At 33.4% G+C, this 18463-nt stretch overlaps 1 protein-coding gene across 4 annotated transcripts in view; it reads left to right on the top strand.

The window, feature by feature from the left end:
* ZCCHC7 (zinc finger CCHC-type containing 7) overlaps positions 1–18463 on the top strand; it is a 199580-nt gene that overhangs the window by 158531 nt on the left and 22586 nt on the right. For all 4 annotated transcript variants that reach the window (XM_059724513.1, XM_006272079.4, XM_019490738.2 and 1 more), the window contains one exon: positions 1457–1492. In XM_059724513.1, the coding sequence (XP_059580496.1) occupies positions 1457–1492 (36 nt within the window). The remainder of the gene's footprint in view (positions 1–1456; positions 1493–18463) is intronic.

Below are 18463 nucleotides of genomic sequence, written 5' to 3'. Positions count from 1 at the left end.
TTAATATAAAAGTCAAATATTTGCAAGTAAGAGAGAGCATGTAGAACCATCACACAGAACAGATTGTACATTTTATCCAGAAAATTGTGTCACTGGCAAAATATGTAATAAATTGTATAATTTCCAACATACCTGGAGAAGATGTCCTGTGATATTCTGTGGTTCTGTGCCTTAGAGCCACTAACAAAAGCCTTTGTTTTTCTACTTCCATTACATTTTGTTAATATAACATTTTTATGATCATGTTCTATAAATATAAATGAAAGCTTCAGATATAAGACATGGGAGAAAAGATTGTTTCAAAAGTATGGAGAAATAGTTGTATAAATTTGCAAGACGATGGGAGACTTGAACATTCAACGTTAAAACTATATAATATGGCATGAATTATCATGATTTCTAATGAGAATGCTCTAAATTAAGATTTACCAACAAGCCTGGAGAGATTTATTCAAATGATTTAGAAATTATTTCCACTGTAAGGAGTGAAGTCCTAAACAAATTGAAAGATGGTATGCAGATAAGTTAAAATAACTCTGTATATGTATACACACATGGTTCCAATATGTATAGTATTAAAAATAGCAATAATTCCATATTTTATTGTCTTCAGTATTTAAAAAGTTATAAACAAAAAAGTCACTAAGTCTTTAATAATACTAAGGAAAATCCTTAGCACCCTTGTTTCATTTATTCTAAGAACATATTTTTATTTTGTTTATGAAAAAGGTGTTGTTTTTTCTCTTTCTGGTGTCCTCTGCCCTTTTCAAGTCTATTGATACTACTGTTATACAAAATTTACTTATATGTTGTTTTTACAGTGGACTGTGCTTCTAAGTTTGTGTTTAAGACAGAGAAGTATCAAAACAGAAGAAAGCAAGCCATTGTAAAAATAGAAGCATTAAAGCAATCTGTTATGCTCCTTGTTTACATCTTATCTGACATTAGGCTAGTGAGGATTATTACATGTCCCAATTATATTTTGATTAGGATACAGACATGGACAAAAATATTTTTATAAAAATTAAATTCACTTCTTTATCAAAGCAAAGTGCCTTCTGAATCAATTTCCAAAACAGCATGTAAGTTTGAAATGTTAGAAAACAGTCTGTACTGCATACATAGAATTACAGTCTGTTGTTTCTGTGTTTGTTTTACAGTATTCGTACTTTTGACATTTAATAACATATTAGTCTCCAAAACTTCTAACCTTAAGAGAAAAAAGGGGAGGAAAAACTGTTACTGGCCTTCTGACAATGGCAGGGAGTGTGTTAAACCAGTGTAAAATTCAATTAAACTGTCTAGCCAGGTTTTTGAAGCTGAAATGCAGACCCTTTCAGTTAAGCTTCTTATTTTCCTGTGACCGACACCGGTGGATACTGTGTTATGCCAAAACCAACAGGCTGTAAAGCACCTTGTTTCATGCTCCCAGCTGATCAATATTTTTATTTTCCAGGCTTGCCCAGAAATATGGAGGCAGTATCACCTAACAGTAAGTAGAAACACCTTTTTTATTTTCTTCTACACCCAACCTATTTACTCTTCTGTGAACTGCTGACCATAAAATATAGACAAGTATCTTCTGCAGGAAGATAATAAACATCTGAAGAGTTTTTGAACTGGAGAATGCAATAAAGCCCTGTGTCTGTTTTTAAACATTCTTAGAATTTCTGATTGTTTTTAATAATTAAATAACTTAGTGACCTTGATTCACTTGTCTTTCAGAAACTACTTGTACTATATATGTAAAAAGAAATGTAAACTTTATATTAAGGTATTTAAGAGTATACAATATTCATAGCTCAGTGTTCCCCAAACATTGTAGCTTCATATATAAATATATATGTATACATTACAAAATATATATATTATATGTATATATTACATATACAAATATATATATTAGAAAATACAAAGTGTTTGTGTGTGTGTGTGTATGTATGTGTGTGTGTGTATATTACAAAATACTCTATTTAACTTTGAATAAAGTAATTTTAGCTAGAGATTGAAATGAGAATTATGGAAGTAAACTTTAAAAACTTTCTGGATGTGATTCTGAAAGAAAAAGTCAGCTCTCATATTGTCTTTGGCCCCTATTTAGTTGGTCTTTAGTTGAAAAAATATCAACTGCTCACTACACATCAATTATTATGCTTTCTAATTTCTTTCTCATATATAAAATGCATGCAAAATTGAAACAAACTGTGAATATATTAATGATGTAGAAACTTTGAACAATATTAGGTGTAGGACAACATTTAATTGCTCTGTATTAAAAACCTTAAATTGATTGATTTATAGCCATAATATAAATAGTTTAAAAACTGATGTTAAGTTGTTCGTCAGATCTTTGCCCATCTATTCTGTTCAACATAAGTATGCTGTGTGTTTAATTGACATATATTGATAATCAATATCATTTCTGCAAGGTAATCAAAGTAGGAAAGTTTATCCAGTACTACTTATTCTGTGGTCTGAGGTTTTCCTTTCAAGTAAGGGAAAACAAGTGCAGTTAGTACTTATAATTTGTTGCCTTTGTCTTTTCAATGTGTTAGAAATTTTCCTTTTCAGTTTTCACAACTAAACTATAATAGTAAAGCAAAAGCTCTGTTGGAAACTTTTCTGTTTTGTATACTTCTGAGTTTCCAAAATGAAATGAGTGCTCTCTGAACTCTCCATTTCTGTTTGACTAGTTTCTTTGTACTGAATGGAATAAAACAAATATAAAAACTGAGGAATAGTGGCATTCCCTTTACATTAGTTATCTTATTTAAAGATACTCAAAGAAAAGGGTAAATCTCTTATCATTCACTATATTCCAGAGAAAGTGTTAAAATGGTATATACTAGACCTTTTATGAAACTTGGCATCTAATAATGGTATTGATATATTTAAATAATAATAATAGGTATTATATTTTAAATGATTTTTCAGACTATAGTTTACTGGGGACCTTTTTGGACATTGAATAATTCTTCAGGTATAAGCAATACTACAAAAAAAAAATGGATTGGGGGGGGGGGAGGTAAGTCTAAAAACAGATTCTTCCTGAGACTCTTTAACAAGAAATCTAAGCTGGAAAACTGTAGCCAGCTAATTTTATTACAAGTATCTTAACTTTACACTTACTGTAAATTAAAAAAATATGCATGAAGATGTCATGTTAAAATATTGGTTTGAGAAGTGTTTAGGTATTTGGGTGCATTTTGCTTTTCAAGAAATATTTTGAAATTTGTTGGAAATACTTGCATAGCTGTATTTCCTATTTGAGGTAGTACTTATCTCATTTCTAATAAATGCCTTTGCTGTTTTGTAGTCACTGTAGATAATCTAAGTTTAAATATGATAATACTTTGCATTTATGAAGTGTATTTCATGTGAAGACCAATTTTAACAACTATATTCACTGAAGCATAATCAGATTATACTTTTCTAAATTTCTATTGACATTGGATAAGTTAGATATTTAAAGCAGAGGTTATAGAGTAAGAAATTCTGTTTTTATCTAAGCTACTTAAATATGTCAAGCCCGACTTTTTTTTTTCCACTTAAATTGTTCTCTATAGCTCTAGACCAGAAGATGAGCAAAAATGTTCATTGACATACTGAAATCGTGTCAGGGTAAAGTTTTTGTGTGCTTTTATGCAATTGTGACGGAAAGAAAGTAATGCAGTTTGGTCTCACACAGGCATAACAATATTTAAATATTATCTTCAAATTAAAATTCGATCTTGATTTGTGATGCATCCGTATTTTAAGCAGAGTCATAGCATTTAAAGAGAGAATACACGTGAAAATACAGTTTTTTTCTTCTGTTCACATGTATGTGCACATGATTGCGAGCACATAATCTAATGTTAATATAAATTATTTCCTAATTCTGACAATAGATATAACAAGTTAAAAACTGGCTTTATAATGTTTTTTGAAAAATAGTAAGCTGACAGTGTGTATAACACACACAAACACGCACACAAAAAGAGCAATATTTATATTTTAACAAATACATAACATGTTCATAATCTTTGAAAATCATTTCTGTAACACTGCTTTGGCAATGATTCTTATAAAATTTCTGTTTAAATGTGGGTGTATTATTTAAATATTCTCAACCACTCTGAATGTTTATTTAAAACAACAGAACCCAACACTTGTTTCTTTGTAAAGCTTTTGGAGATTTTATCCATTCTCTAGCTCTTTACTAAGAGATGGACTGCCATCTATTGACTCACTGCAGCCCTTGCACTTAAGTGGTGGCTCAGGAAGAACAATGAGTAAATAATAATTCCATTCCTTCTCTTATGGCTGGTATTAAATTTTTGTTTACACTGGCATGGTTTGAAATTTTGGCATGTTGAAAATACTTTGTACTTTTGGCAGAAATGTCTTATTCTAACCAAAACAGGCTGCCAGTACAAGATATTTCATGAGGCAGTTCAAATGGCAAAAAGGATTATGAGCAGAATATTTTAATTTGTTCCTTGACAGAAAAAAGATAATCAAATTGTATTCACTGAAGCTGAAATTTAAAGGCTGTATGATAATCAAAGCTTTCTAACTGGATGAAGTTAGTAGGTTCCTTAAACTTGTTCTTTCAACTCTGTTAACTAGAATTACTCTGCAAAACCAATCAGTCATCAGAATGTTAATCCATTTCACATTGTGAGAGAGAATACAATTTAATGACCTCTTTTAATGGTAATGATTTTGAATTTTAGTAAAATTATTGTTCCTGCTCTTCATATTTTTCCTTTGACAGAAAAGATAAATTAAAATTTTAAAGAGATTTGATTTTTCCCCATATAGTTTTGCCTACATGTAAAAAATGAAGTAGGTATCATAAATAGAGCTTTATGTATAGCAACCCTGTTATTAACTCATGATAGCTATTTAACAATGCCCAATCTGAATCCAGAATCCAGTATTAGGGTTGTGATTTTTCATTTCCTACAAAAAATTTTGGCATGCCCCAAAAATAGGTACAGCACTAAATTGTTTTGTTACAGGGGAATATTAAACCTAGCTTATGACTGTAGAAATACTAATGGTGTCTATGATTTGTTTTATAATAGGGGCTAAAAGCATCCGCTTAAATCAGGGGCCTGATGGTTCCAGGTGTTGTACAAACGCACACAAAGACGTGTTCTCTGAAATGCATACCATCACTCGCACCTCTTTAATAGAAATAGTAAAAAAACACTTCCAGTCAGAGCCATTGGCTTGTTTAATATTTGCCTCTTCCTAATTTCTTTCTTTTTTTTATATTTATTTTGTGCATAAACTTTCCACAATCCTGGCTAGAACTTTAAATATGTGTTTATAAAACTTATTGTGCTTCCTCAGTGGGGACAATCGTATTGATAAATCCTCTTCAATTTATTCAGAAAAATAAAACACTGATATCAATGGAACTACTCTTGTGACTACAAATAATGCAGTTGATCCATGAGTTTACATTTTTTTTGGAGAATTTTGTTCAGCTTTCTGCTTTCATCCAAAAATGCTCTAAATTTAATCTGATCATTTTTCCTTTTTTCCTATGGCAGTTCCTATTTTAGGTCATTTTACATTTCTTGGAGATCTGGATACCTAAACATAAAACATGAATTCTTACCCATTCTTGACTGTTCTTAAGGTGTGCATTCTATGGGGAAGAAACATGCCGCCTCTAATTTTGGATAACCCAGAGCACATTGTGAACAGGGTCTTAAATTAATAATAATAAGAGATGGGGGAGTGATAAATATAAGAATGCTATCCTCCCATGAGAGTGAAAAAGTACTGCAGAGTATTTCTTAAGTTCGTAATTGAGATAAATGTGTTGGAGTACTGTGTATATATGGCTGTGTGTAGCTTTGAGCTAAGAACACCTCACCTCGTGTGAATAGCCATATTGTTTCTAGTGCTTCTACATAGAGTAAAGTAAGTGTGATTTCACTCCGTGACTTCATGCAAGTAAATTTGAAATGAGCACTCACATTTTAGTAGAATAACACAGTTATGAAAGACATAGGATGTGTATATGTTTGTGGGCGTGAGTCTGCATGGTTTTTGCTGAAATGTGGCACAAAGTATCTGTATTCAGGATATGGAGTACAAGACATCAGGCTTCAGAAAGTATGTGGGTGGTCACTAATGTTTTTCTATAAGATAAAATTTGCATTCACTTTGCATAATTTCATATTTTTTCACTTTACATATATTTGTTCATAGCCCAGTGTAATCTAATTCATTGACCAGTGGTAGACAAGGAGGGTTATAGCAAGGAGGATCCAACAGTAAAATGTAAATACAATGATGAAATAAAATTAATGCTTCAAATATGAATATGGTCTTCCATAAATACAAGTAGGAAGGGCTAATGAAAAATAAATCATACCAGATGGAGGAAATATTGTTTAATCTATTTTTAGATGCATTTTCTAGAAGTGAGTATACATTATTTTTCATTCCTACTCTTTTATCTGGCTTCTTCCCTTAAAGATAGCTCATTCTGGATAATCCCTCCCTTCCCTTATACTGTTCAGACAGCAAGGACCCCTCCCCCATCTCCTGTCTTCTCTAGTCTCATTTATATTAAAACTCCTAGCCCAAGATGGCCACCAACAGAGTTTTACAACCATCAGAATTTTTAACTAGCGGAGGCTATCATTTAACACGCTTTTTGACAGTTTGTTAATCTTACTTTTAATCCACTTACATAAAAAAAGGTGAACCAGGAATTGGCTGTTTTGGCCTGTATGCGTAAAAGACATGAAGGGACAATACATCTTTTGTGTTTAAATTTTGCGCTTCGATTTCTTTGTGTGCCATTATTAAAATTCTACATGGCCTGCCACCTTTTTTCTGAAATAAAAATGTAAGCAGTCTAGCCTAAAATCAATTAAAATCCTTAAAAATGTGCCTTTCGGAAAGAGACAGGATTTAAAATATAACGTCCATGGAAAATATTTAAACTTGAGGTAGAAAATTTGGAAACTAGAGTAGGCTTTGCAGGGTTTTGTAGATGAAGCACGAGTTAGAAGGGTGGTATTTAGGTGAAGAGATTAAATCGCACAACTCCCCAACTTGAGGATAGGATTTTTGGAGGAACTCTGAACATGGCTCCGGTACTACCTCCTAGCCTTACCTGCCCCATGTTTGCTAGATCAGTAGCTCAGTCATGGTCACCAGCTGATGATTCTACCGGGAGAGGAGAGGAAGCAGGAGGGGCAGGGGAAGGAAGTGGGTGTTAAATTTATATGTAAAAGTATTTTGTAAAATGGAGATAATATATTGTTCACGCTTTGGAGGGAACTGTGTGTTCTGAATCTAAATTCACACAGCCACTTGATGGGATATTTTACAATGAAAACAATAAAAACAATTCCAAAGGATTTGAATTTGTGATAAAAATGATTTTATGTTCTGTAAAATAATTTGGCAGGGGGAGAACCTCTAAATTTAAGAAGTAGTATGTTTATGATGTATGGGTTGTGTGAAATTCTCATATTGTAGAAGAAATTATACTGTAGTATTATAAACCAAATGTGAAAAGAATGTAAAATTTCCAGCCCTTAAATAATAATTGGCAATTATTTTATAAAGCTAGCTAGGTGTTTTATGAAAACTTCATCTCTCCCACTTTGGCTTGTACTTTATCTTTGACAGAAGTGTCCCTGGAAGCATTACCTGTAGGTTGTAAGCACTTGATTAACAAAAAAATCAGCATGCTAATTAAAATTAAAACTCGATTAATCTAGTTTTTGTTCTACAGTATGTTAATTTTCTCCCTAAATTGTCCTCTTTGCAAGTTTTGTTCAAGGTATGTTGACAACCCTAAGAGTAGTAAATAAGACTCTTTTTACCAAATAACCAAAGTTCACAAATAGCAGGATCCTTATAGTTTTATAAGATATAAATTATCATTTATATCTTTCTATCCATAATACCTGTAAGTATATAGAATACACGCTTTATATCATAGGAACAAACATTAGTAAAAAGCTGTACTTTCTTATTTTTCTCTTTATTGTAACACTATAGGTAATAAAAATCTCTTTACAAGTTAAAAAAAAGAAAACTACTATATATTTTATGAACTGGTACTATTTTCTATTTACCGTCTCAAGAAAAATTATTTTAGATGTAAATTCATACTTAATTGCTAGTAAGAGTAGTAATTAAAGTATAAAATCATCAAGTGTTGCTGCTGTTATAGTGGTAAAGATGCAAGAGAACGTTCAAATGGCATTTCTTTAAAATTTATCCAAGTTACTGACTTTGTATGTATGTATGTATTTAAGAAAGATCTGTTGCTGCCATGTCTAACAGCTTCCAATGACTCCAATGATACTCAGTTGACATAAATAATTATTTCCATTGATGCCAGTAGATTTATAAAACAATGTTCTTTGGGTAAATCTGAAGTCTTTTATTAGACCAACAAAAATAGTTGGAAAACTTCTTCTTTGCAAGCTTTCAGGTACAAACACCCTTCTTCAGGCAGAGGAAGTGTCTACAGTTGTTTGTCTGCTTATGCCCTTAGACCAACACGGCTACAACCAACACTCCTGAAACAGTAGATCTGTAATGCTTTTACACTGCCTAAGTGTCTGTTCGGTAGCATATCGGACCACGGTTAAAACATCCCTTGAAGATTTCTGTGCCATTACTAGGACATGTGCAAGTTTAACCTGGATAAAATATGGAATCTGCCAGCAGCACCATCATGAACTGTCACTGACCTGAGTCTCTTAACCATAATTGTAATTTTAAAATATTTTCTCTGTTTATCCTAAAACAAAGTGATTGTAGATTTTTGGGGGGGTGGGAGTAAGTCTTCACTAGAAGTTGCAGTTCGATGTGTTGTAAGAACCATTTAGAGGGATGGAGGAGTGGACTGACCATGTGCTTTCCATTTCTAATTGCTATGAATTCCTGTAAATCCTATGTACAGTAATCCTTTGAACTATGTCATTTGTTCAGTCAGTCCCTCAGCAAACGTTTGATTTCAGTGTTCTTTTACGTGTTTAATACAGATGTTTCAGGAATTTTCTACTTGAGAATTTTATACTTGTGGAGAGACTTCCTCCTCCCTGGCCTGAATTCAGAGGGGACAGAGGGAGGTGGAACAAGACATGTATCATGCTTTATTATAATTTTGTAAGAGAATTGAATACTTTTAGTTGACAATAATACCATTCCAACTGCAGGGTATTATGTATAGTGGTTGCAGACTTTTTAGAAGTTTGAATCATTGATCTCAATAGCAGTATGTTCTTAAGCCCGGGAAAGAAAAGGCAAGCACTATTTATTTATTTAAATGTGTAGTAGGAATCACTGTAGTCTACATCTAAACTATGTGTGTTATTTTCTTTTTTATCCTCTTATTTCCCCAATGTATAGAAATGGTTGGATAAATAGTAAGTTAAATAGAAAACAGAATAATCTTATGGTAAGATCTCATATTTGAAAGCCTTTTTCTGTGTGTGTGTGTGTGTGTGTGTGTGTGTGTGTGTGTGTACACACACCTCCACTTCATGTAATTAAGAGGATTAATGTGTAGTATCATTTAAGCACAGATAGTAACTTTCACTTCTGTTTCCTTTTATTGAAATAAAAAGATACTTTTAGGTGCTCATCTACCTAGTGTCTTTACTGACAAAGTGTTAATCACATAAACAGGATCAAAGGTGAGGTTCAGTTTTGCAGCTTGGTTATATGCAAAACAATTGTTAGTTTGAAGGAATGGAGTGTTTCTGTGAACTGCTAAAGTGAAGTGCGTGTTTATTTACTTTTTAAGATATACTTGTTACTGTAAACATGTATATGGTTTGAATCCTGCCATACAAGGTGTTAATAACCAATTTTACTAAGTGTGGTTAAAATTTGCAAGTGTTTAAAGTTGTCAAAAAAATAACAAATGTGTGCATTGATTTATTTTTTTTATTTTTGTATAAAATGTATAAAAAAGTCATAAAAATTTAATTAATTAAAATTATCATATGTTATTGCATTTTACTTTTCTATAGCAAATTAATGGTTTTGAATATTTTACAACCAAAACAAATTAAAAAAGGCAGACAGGTAGCTGAATATAGATATTCTCTACTCATTTGTAAGAATTCCTGGTGTTTGTCACAATGATAGGGTCTCCTATGCCTGTCAGTTGTCCACTGGGTGATTGTAAATCATATGCTTTGGTAATGTTTGAAATTATTTAGTTATATTATATGAATAGTCTGCATGTTAAGAAGTCCATATGTGGGAAGGTAAGAAACTGTCACAACAATTAGTATATTTATTTAATTTTCCTATAGTAGATATATATGTGGTTGACTATGAGAGCTATTAATTTTATCTTGTCAATGCTTCATGTATGGAGTAGCAACTTGGTACCCATATATGTTGAAGTACAACTTTTTAAAGTTATGGTTGATCACGTTAAAACCTACAGATTAAAAGTCCCTAAAAATACTCAGCGATTTTAATTCAGAATGGTCCATCAGGCCAATGAAAACAGTACTTCTCAATATAGCCTGTTATATCTGAGAAAAAGTTGACCGTGTCAGTCACAAATATAGGTTGGTTTGGTTATAATATTAAAAAGTCAAATATAAAAATGAATTTAAAAAAGAGACCCTTATATTAAGAGTTAAAGAACTGCAGCCTTAATAATCACTGTTTTACTTTTGTATTGGAAAAGTCTCAGAATATGGGTGATCTTACATATGTATTACAGCACATATAATCAGTCAGAAGTATTCACTCCAAATTTTCTGGCTTCCATGGATTAAAGTTAGTCCTTCAGCTTTAACTTTTGTTGTATGTTAATGGTGTTTTTAATTAACATTAAACATATTCCAAAAAAGCTATGAATATAACTCTCAAATGTGCAAAGACAGATACACTGTATATTTGACTTTGTCTTGGCAGCGCTTCAAATTTAAACAATCCATGACATTGCTGTCATTGGCAGTTTTTCCATCTCCACCAGGACTCCGTAAACTTTTTAATTACTGGTTTGAATTTATGCTTTAGTCTGTATCCAAGTGAAATGAACTTTCTCCACTGCTGCCTTACCTGTGCATTTGCAGAAACATTTGAATGGCTTGTCTTACAATCTACCTGTAATAAGGTTTCACCTTATGCTTATTTTGCTAAAGGTGCTGCAGGCACATGGTGTCTTTTTTCTTTTGTTCTTTTCTTGGCTATGAAGTTAATTCTATTCCTGCCCTGGCATTTTGAATAATAACTAGCAAAGGATGTCTCTGAAACTACAACTTGCCATGATGGCCCCCAAATACTATTTTCTTTTTTCTTTAAATAATTTTATTTAATTGCATTGGATTGGAAGTCGTACAGAATTTCCATTTTGATTTTTTTGAGTTCTTTCAGAAGCTGTCTTTCTGATGATGATGTAAAGGGGTGAAAGATGACATGAATTGTTCTGAAGTAGATTTTGGGGACATACTTTCTGACAATGGGGCATTAATGTAATAAATGGCAATATTTTCTGATTCATAATTTGGACTAGTCAAAGTGTTCCCAATCATATTCAGATAAAAAATTGCTACAGGCCATAAGACTTGCTCAGTAAAAATAAGTATATTAAGATACTCAAACACACTATTATATTTTGAAGATATTTATGTACATACTGGTTTGTATTTGTTTGGCCGGTGTTCATCTTTACTACATTATGTCAAGTCCTTGAGGCTTAGCTATAGGTACCCATAAAGCTTATGTGGGCAAGCAAAAATAGTTACAAGATTTCTGCTTGAGTTCCACGTGACATGCTTAAAATGGGAAAGTGTGAAGGCATGGTCATCAAATTCTTGATGTTGCTTCCTGCCAAATGAACAATAATTTGTACAGTTAGTTACCATATTGGCAATATGTGCTTGTACCAAGGTTCACAGGAAAATTACTGTGTTTTAATAGTCTAGTCTGAATGTATGTTATGCTATTATTCATCAATAAAATCAAAAGGCAAAACAGACTGAGGGCTTGCTGGTATAATGTTAAAATGGGAATCCTTTATTATAATTTGTTTTGGAGCATTTGATCCCAAGTCACAAATCCAAAAACACTGTTATAATGAACTGTGGGATACTCCTTCAGCATCTGTTGTACTCTAGTACCAATGTACTGTGCTCGTTTTCTGATATTGAAGCTCTGAATAAAGACCAGGTTTATATATAAATTGCAAAAAAATACTTCCTTTTTTGCAAAAAAGTTGCATCAAATGTAGTAGTTCCTGCTTTGTGACCATGGTTCTAGTAGACCAGATACAGTCATGGGGGGGAAGGAAGCTGTAAATCATTTAGAATGACAGCAAAAATTAAAACCTTAGGGTTTGTTTGGCTCCCCTGTGTATTAGCTAATAAATATAACCATGCTTCAGTTCTGTTCATCTCCTGATTTTACAAGCATTGCAAATGTTTGTATTCAAAGTAATGTAATGTACATGTAAATATGCATATGCTTATTGCTGTGATAATGTATATAATGTATATGCGTAATGTCTGCATGTGTGTGTATATATACATGTATTTGATTGCTCTTCTAATAAACATTCAAATAAAATATACACAGATCAACATATATAAGTCTCCTCCCCCTCCCCCCACCCTTTCCTCCACCCTCCATTCCTCCCACTTCCCCTACCCCCACCCCACATCAAAGCTTGTGGTCCTTTTCCATCCTTGTACTAAAAGGTTTCTTTGTAAGCCAGGCCATTTGTCCATTATTGTTTGGGGTCCAAACAGTGGTAAAATACCCTGTCACCGATCCAGAGTGCTGTGAATGGCAGCTTCTCTCCGGACAATTGGTGGAGGTGCCTAGAAATATTCCTGAGAGGATTATTTAACCTTTCAATTTAGGGGGCACAAAGCCTGGCTGATTAATGAACTTTCTGATGGGCGCTGATAAGCGGATCTATTTCTTTATTTCCTCTAAAAGTGATTCCTTCTCCTGTCCCATATTACTATAATCTTAAACATAAAATGTGGCAAATAGATTAAAAAATAGCACTAAAGAGTTTATCTGGCTGGCAAACTGAAGGAGCTAAATTAAAATTGGTAATGAAAGCAGTGGCTGAGCCCTGTATATGGTTTTTAAATGCGCTGTGTATTTTGAAGAGACTTATTCTCCAGCTTGCCTGGTAATGACTGCTTTTGGTGCACAGTCCGGGGCTGGCTTCTGTTATCCCAAAAAAAAATGAGTTGTGTTATCTGGATGACTGCAGACACATATGCATCCCCCTTTCTCACTGCATGGGCAGACAAGGTCGATAGCATTACAAGGTATTTGTGGCAGTGCTTGTTTCAGTTTTCAGAGCTGCCAGTTTCCAGCCAGATTTGAATTACAAAAGAAGAAGCTGGCATGAAAATTGAAAGGGTTTATCGGCTAGTCTGAAGCCTCATAGCACATTGCTTATTTATGCAGTCCATTTGCACCAGGAAATATAAAAAGGAAATACATTTTAAAAATAAGGTCATAAAGACTCAGATATGTTTAAGATGGCAAATAAAATATAGATACCTATAATATCTTTCCAGGAAACGATTTCACTTAATGTTGCACATTACTTCAGAGGAGCATTTATGTTACTGTCATAAATTTGTGCATTTGTGTCACTATATAGGTAGTCTCTGGGGATTAAGAAGGAAGCCTTTGCTAACTTACTTTAAAATTAAAATAGAAGAAAGATAGGTCTATAGTTTGAGAGCTCCATAGGAAATAGTTGAAGTTTAACGCACCGCCTTATTTAAATAACGTTTTGCATTCCATGTAAAATTAGCCATGGACCAGTGGATAAATGCAACCACCTTTGGAGAAAATTGGGATGCTTTTTAAGCCATGAAGATTTTGGAGCATTCAGGGAATGAATTGCTCTTATCCATATTATCTTGCGTATATTCATTGTTCTGTGCTTACCAGAGATATTTTTGTCCATTTTACAGAAAAGACTTCTTAAATGAATACATTTTAGTATCTTTCCCTATTCATAAGAGTATCAAAAGATTTCATTCCTTTCAAATATAAATTTCTAATTTTTGTCATTTGGTTTAACCTTTTCACACAATGAATTGTAGCTGCCATTTGCATCTATTTAAAATGCATTATATACATGTCTACTTCTGTAGAAAACTATCATGTCATACCACTTGTATCATGGATTGAACAACTTGGATTTCTTCATGTGGTTATTCATAAGCATTTGCTTTTCTGGGCTATCCAATTAAAAAAAATCTGGCCATTGATTTGTGACTGTATCTTCACAGAAAATATAGCTATAATTCACTCCTCTTTACTTATGGGTATTTCACTGTTTCTGCTGTGTAGCCTATTTATTTGGAGGTTATAAACATACCTCACTTAACTGACTCACAGTTTGTAATTTGTAATGATATTACTCAGGTGCAATTTTTTAAAAAGTGCTTGGAAACTTGAACAACTAATTTTAGAAGTATCAACTTTCAAAATGGCTAAAATTGAAGAAATGAAATTTGGTAGGGAATAGTTCCAGAAAATGGCCTAATTGCTTTGGTGGTCAGGGTTTTTTTGAAGCCAAAATATTAACGTTGTTTACGTCTCCTGCATACTAATCATGCTCTGTACATTTTTTCATGAATTTTCATAAGGATTTTTACTACGTAGCATGTGTGGCTTAATGATGCAATCACCCGATAGACTAGGAAAACTCCAAAGGAGACGTTCCGGTCTGTTGTGTACATAATACACGTTTCAAAAGTCTGCCTAATTAAGGAATTACCCAATGGAGTGGGAGTCTTTTGGGTACATGACACGGTTTAAAAAAAAACACCTCAGTATAATTACAACATTACATGATAGCTTTTATTGGCAGCGTAAAATATAGGAGACTGGCCCTTAGTTGCTATTGTTTCAGTTAAAGTACAAACAGGTGACAATATGTTTTTTAAAAGAAATCAAATATGATTTTACAGTAATGCAATAGCTGTAACTCTTTTTTTGTCATGCTGTGCCTCACTAGAGTGACATCTCCAGCATATGATGATACGTTATAAGATTATCTTGCACTGCTCTCAGAAGAAGGGGTATAATGACACCATTTATGAGTTTCAGGCTTAGTTTTACATTGTCCTTACTACTTTCTCCACATCATATTTACAGCCTAGACCTGGAATCCCCAAGCAAAAGTCACTCATTGACTCATTGGAAGGAGGCTTCCTAGAGCCAGGGCTTGTGATATCATCTACTTTGCCTATGTAAGAAGCATTCTTTATTTAATTTGTAGTTTAACTGTGGAGTGCTAGAATGAGTAAGCAGAGTGAGGCATGGCATTGCAGAAGAAAGTTGAATCTGCAGATTAAATGAAAAACAGCAATTGCCCTGTCGGTTCAGTCTGTGTGCCCAGTATCCTGTCACCATCACTGGCTGCTTTGGAAGTAGTACAAAAAACATTGTAAAGACTCAGATAATTATATAGGTTGTTGATGAAGTTTGTGCATTGTTGTGAGCTGGTGTAAAACAAATCTAAAATATTGTTTGGTATCGTTGTAAGTAGCCCCAAAACAGAGGTAGATTGACAACTGGTTTAAATGGTTCTGCGCAATAAGACTGCTACATTGATTTCAGTTGATTATAGGGTATTTGTGGGTACTTGAAACTTTCTGTATTTTACTCCACTGTCAGAATCATTTTGTTAGGTATTCGTGGACCAGTGGAGGCTTTGTTCATTGTAGACCTGGATTTTTTGTGTTGTTTTGGGGGAGGATGGATGATGTTAGAATCTGACAATCAATTAGAATCAGAGGTTTCTATGTAGATTATTAAAGACAACAGCTTGGAAGGGCATTTCAAGTTGCGTCTAAACTTCATTTCATTGTTACCTTTCTTAGTACTACTGAAGTTGGATTTTTATGTTTGCATAAATTTTAGTCATAGGGTATGCAACCAGGGGCTATACTTTACTTTAAAAGTCACATCATATGTTTAGCTATGTATTTGTCAAATGTGCAAGGTTCAACATGCATAGAAGATTCTAGAATACATGTGTTTCTCTGAATAAACAGATGTGTGTGTAAAATATTTAATCTATATAAAATGTGTGTGTGAAATAAAAAAATGTATAGAACATTGTCTTTAATTAGTGAGATTTAGTCAGATTGCATATCCTAGGTAGTAATGAGCTTCATAAAAGCAAGCCCTTATTGGATCAAAGTCAGTTTAGATAAGGGCAGCTCAAGGTCACAGAGGGAGCTGCCCAGCAGGCCCATTTACATAAAAAATTACTGTCAGAAATAGGCCACTGAGGCAGCCCTGGCATTTTGATCTCTTGGCCTTTGTCATGGAGATTCCTAGTTGAGAAGGGAGGAAGGCCAGTGTCCCAGATAATGATTAACTGTTTTAATGGCATTCATTCATTCATTCCGCACTAACTACTCATGCAGAAAAAAGGGTTATGTAAAATGACATTAGAAGAAAAATCATTTGTAATCGTTGCATCGGGCTGCACTTTGAGGAGACATTAGGAGTAAATCCGTGGCGTGGTAGGCTTATGCTTTATCTTCTGATATTTACTGAGTTTACTGGTGCATGAAAAGCTTTCAGCAAGAATAGCAGATGGGATGGACCTTTCATAGGTAATGCTATCTACCAGGTTATTACTTCTATATATTGATAGTGAAGTAATCTCCAAGATATCACCCTACAAATATAGATTATTTAAATGTTTGTAACAAAAAAAACTATAACATAGAGGAGCTATTTTCATGAATACTTCATTTTGTACCCATTTGGTCAGAGTCTTTAGGTGCTTTTTTAAACCTTAAATAATAAGAAAATAAACGGCTTAAAAACATACAAATTCCCTTTTTGTTTGGCTTTTGGAAAGCAGTAGAGTTATGTATAGTGGTAATCTGAACTGTAAGTATTCAGTTTAATTTGTGTCCTTAAATCTGACCTTTTTCTATTAGCTAAACAAAAGGAAATGTCGTGCAGAGTTTTTTTGTGTCACATGAGTATACATTCCTAATTCACTGAATACTCTCAAGGATTCTTGTTAGATCTTGTACAGTACAATACAAAAAGCTTAACATCCCTGTGTTTCTGCCCAGTTCTGATGTACAATTAGTTCCTAGTGAGGTAAGAGCTATTCAGTTTGTGCTCCTCTTTTGTTGATAGCATGGAGATAAAAGATAGCATGCAGATAACATTTATCATAGCAATTAAAGTTTTCAGCTGGAATCATTATTCAGGTTAACATCCAGATAGATGAACTTCTGAGTAGGGTTGTCAGAAGTTGTGACTGCTGAAAACTTCAAGTGTTAGCACCAAGCCATTTTAAAAGTGGAAAGCACCCAAGCTTCAGAAATTCAAACATAATTTATGAGCTAGGTTGGTTACCTTTACCTACAAGTTTAAGGGTTAATTACGAGATCAGAATGAAATTTCTACTGAAGGCATCTCTAAGTACTTTAATATTTATTCATCTAGTCATGTAAATTACTTGAGTTTTTACTGGTGGGCATGTTCAATTTTATGTCAGCAATGTCAATCTGATCCATACATCTGGTGTTTAATAAATCCTGCCTCAAGAGAGAGAAAAATGCATTACTTATGGAAAAAACAAATGTGTGTTGTTTTGAACTACAGGTAAGTTTTAACAGAGATGAAAATAGGTACCATAATAGCCTAAATTGTTGGCTAAATCCATGCAACACAATTTAATAATTCACAAGTTGTATAACACAGCATTTTGAGAGTAAAGCATGTCTATTTGGCATGTACCATAGTTGTAATTATGTGTTTCAGTTATAGCACAGTATACAAGAATGAAGGCTATTAATTCAAACATTTCTTATAAAGACATTATATAACCCATCTCATGACCAAATAAAGAATAAAATGTTATATTATACAGTTGATCGTCCTTTGATAGCTGTCCTCCACACACATTCTAGATGCAGACCTCTTTCTAGTAGGCAACTGGTGACTGGAGGAACCCAGGAATAGACCTCTTGAGATCTTATGGCAGCTTTACAACATCAGCTTCAATAAAATCAGCTTTCAAAGCTTATGTCAATATACATACTTTTTTTGTGGCAGGAGAGGGAAGGAGGTCTGGATGATTTGATACAGTTTTAGGAGTTCTTTCCAAGCTGGAGACGGGCAACTTTACTTCCTTCAGTTTTTTTCTATGAAGTATTCCACCCTGGAAAAAACCTATGGATTTAAACATGTGTTTACATAGTTTTCTTTCCTCTGTGTTTATAGTATTGATGATAGAAAAGAGACCCAAAAAGTTGGGCTGGCACAAGTGGGTGGCCTTGATGCATTGCTTTCTAGACAGGCCTTTATACAGAGAAAGAGAGGAAAAGAGATCCATCTCGTATTTTAAAGGAAATTTTCATTTTTGCTGCCACTTCTTTTGCCACAAATCACAATTTATTTTTCTCTGATTTCTGCTCCATTTTTCATGTCATTCTGCATG

Source organism: Alligator mississippiensis, chromosome 3, assembly GCF_030867095.1.
Source record: "Alligator mississippiensis isolate rAllMis1 chromosome 3, rAllMis1, whole genome shotgun sequence".
Lineage (NCBI taxonomy): Eukaryota > Metazoa > Chordata > Crocodylia > Alligatoridae > Alligator > Alligator mississippiensis.
This window is presented reverse-complemented; position numbering and strand designations above follow the sequence as displayed.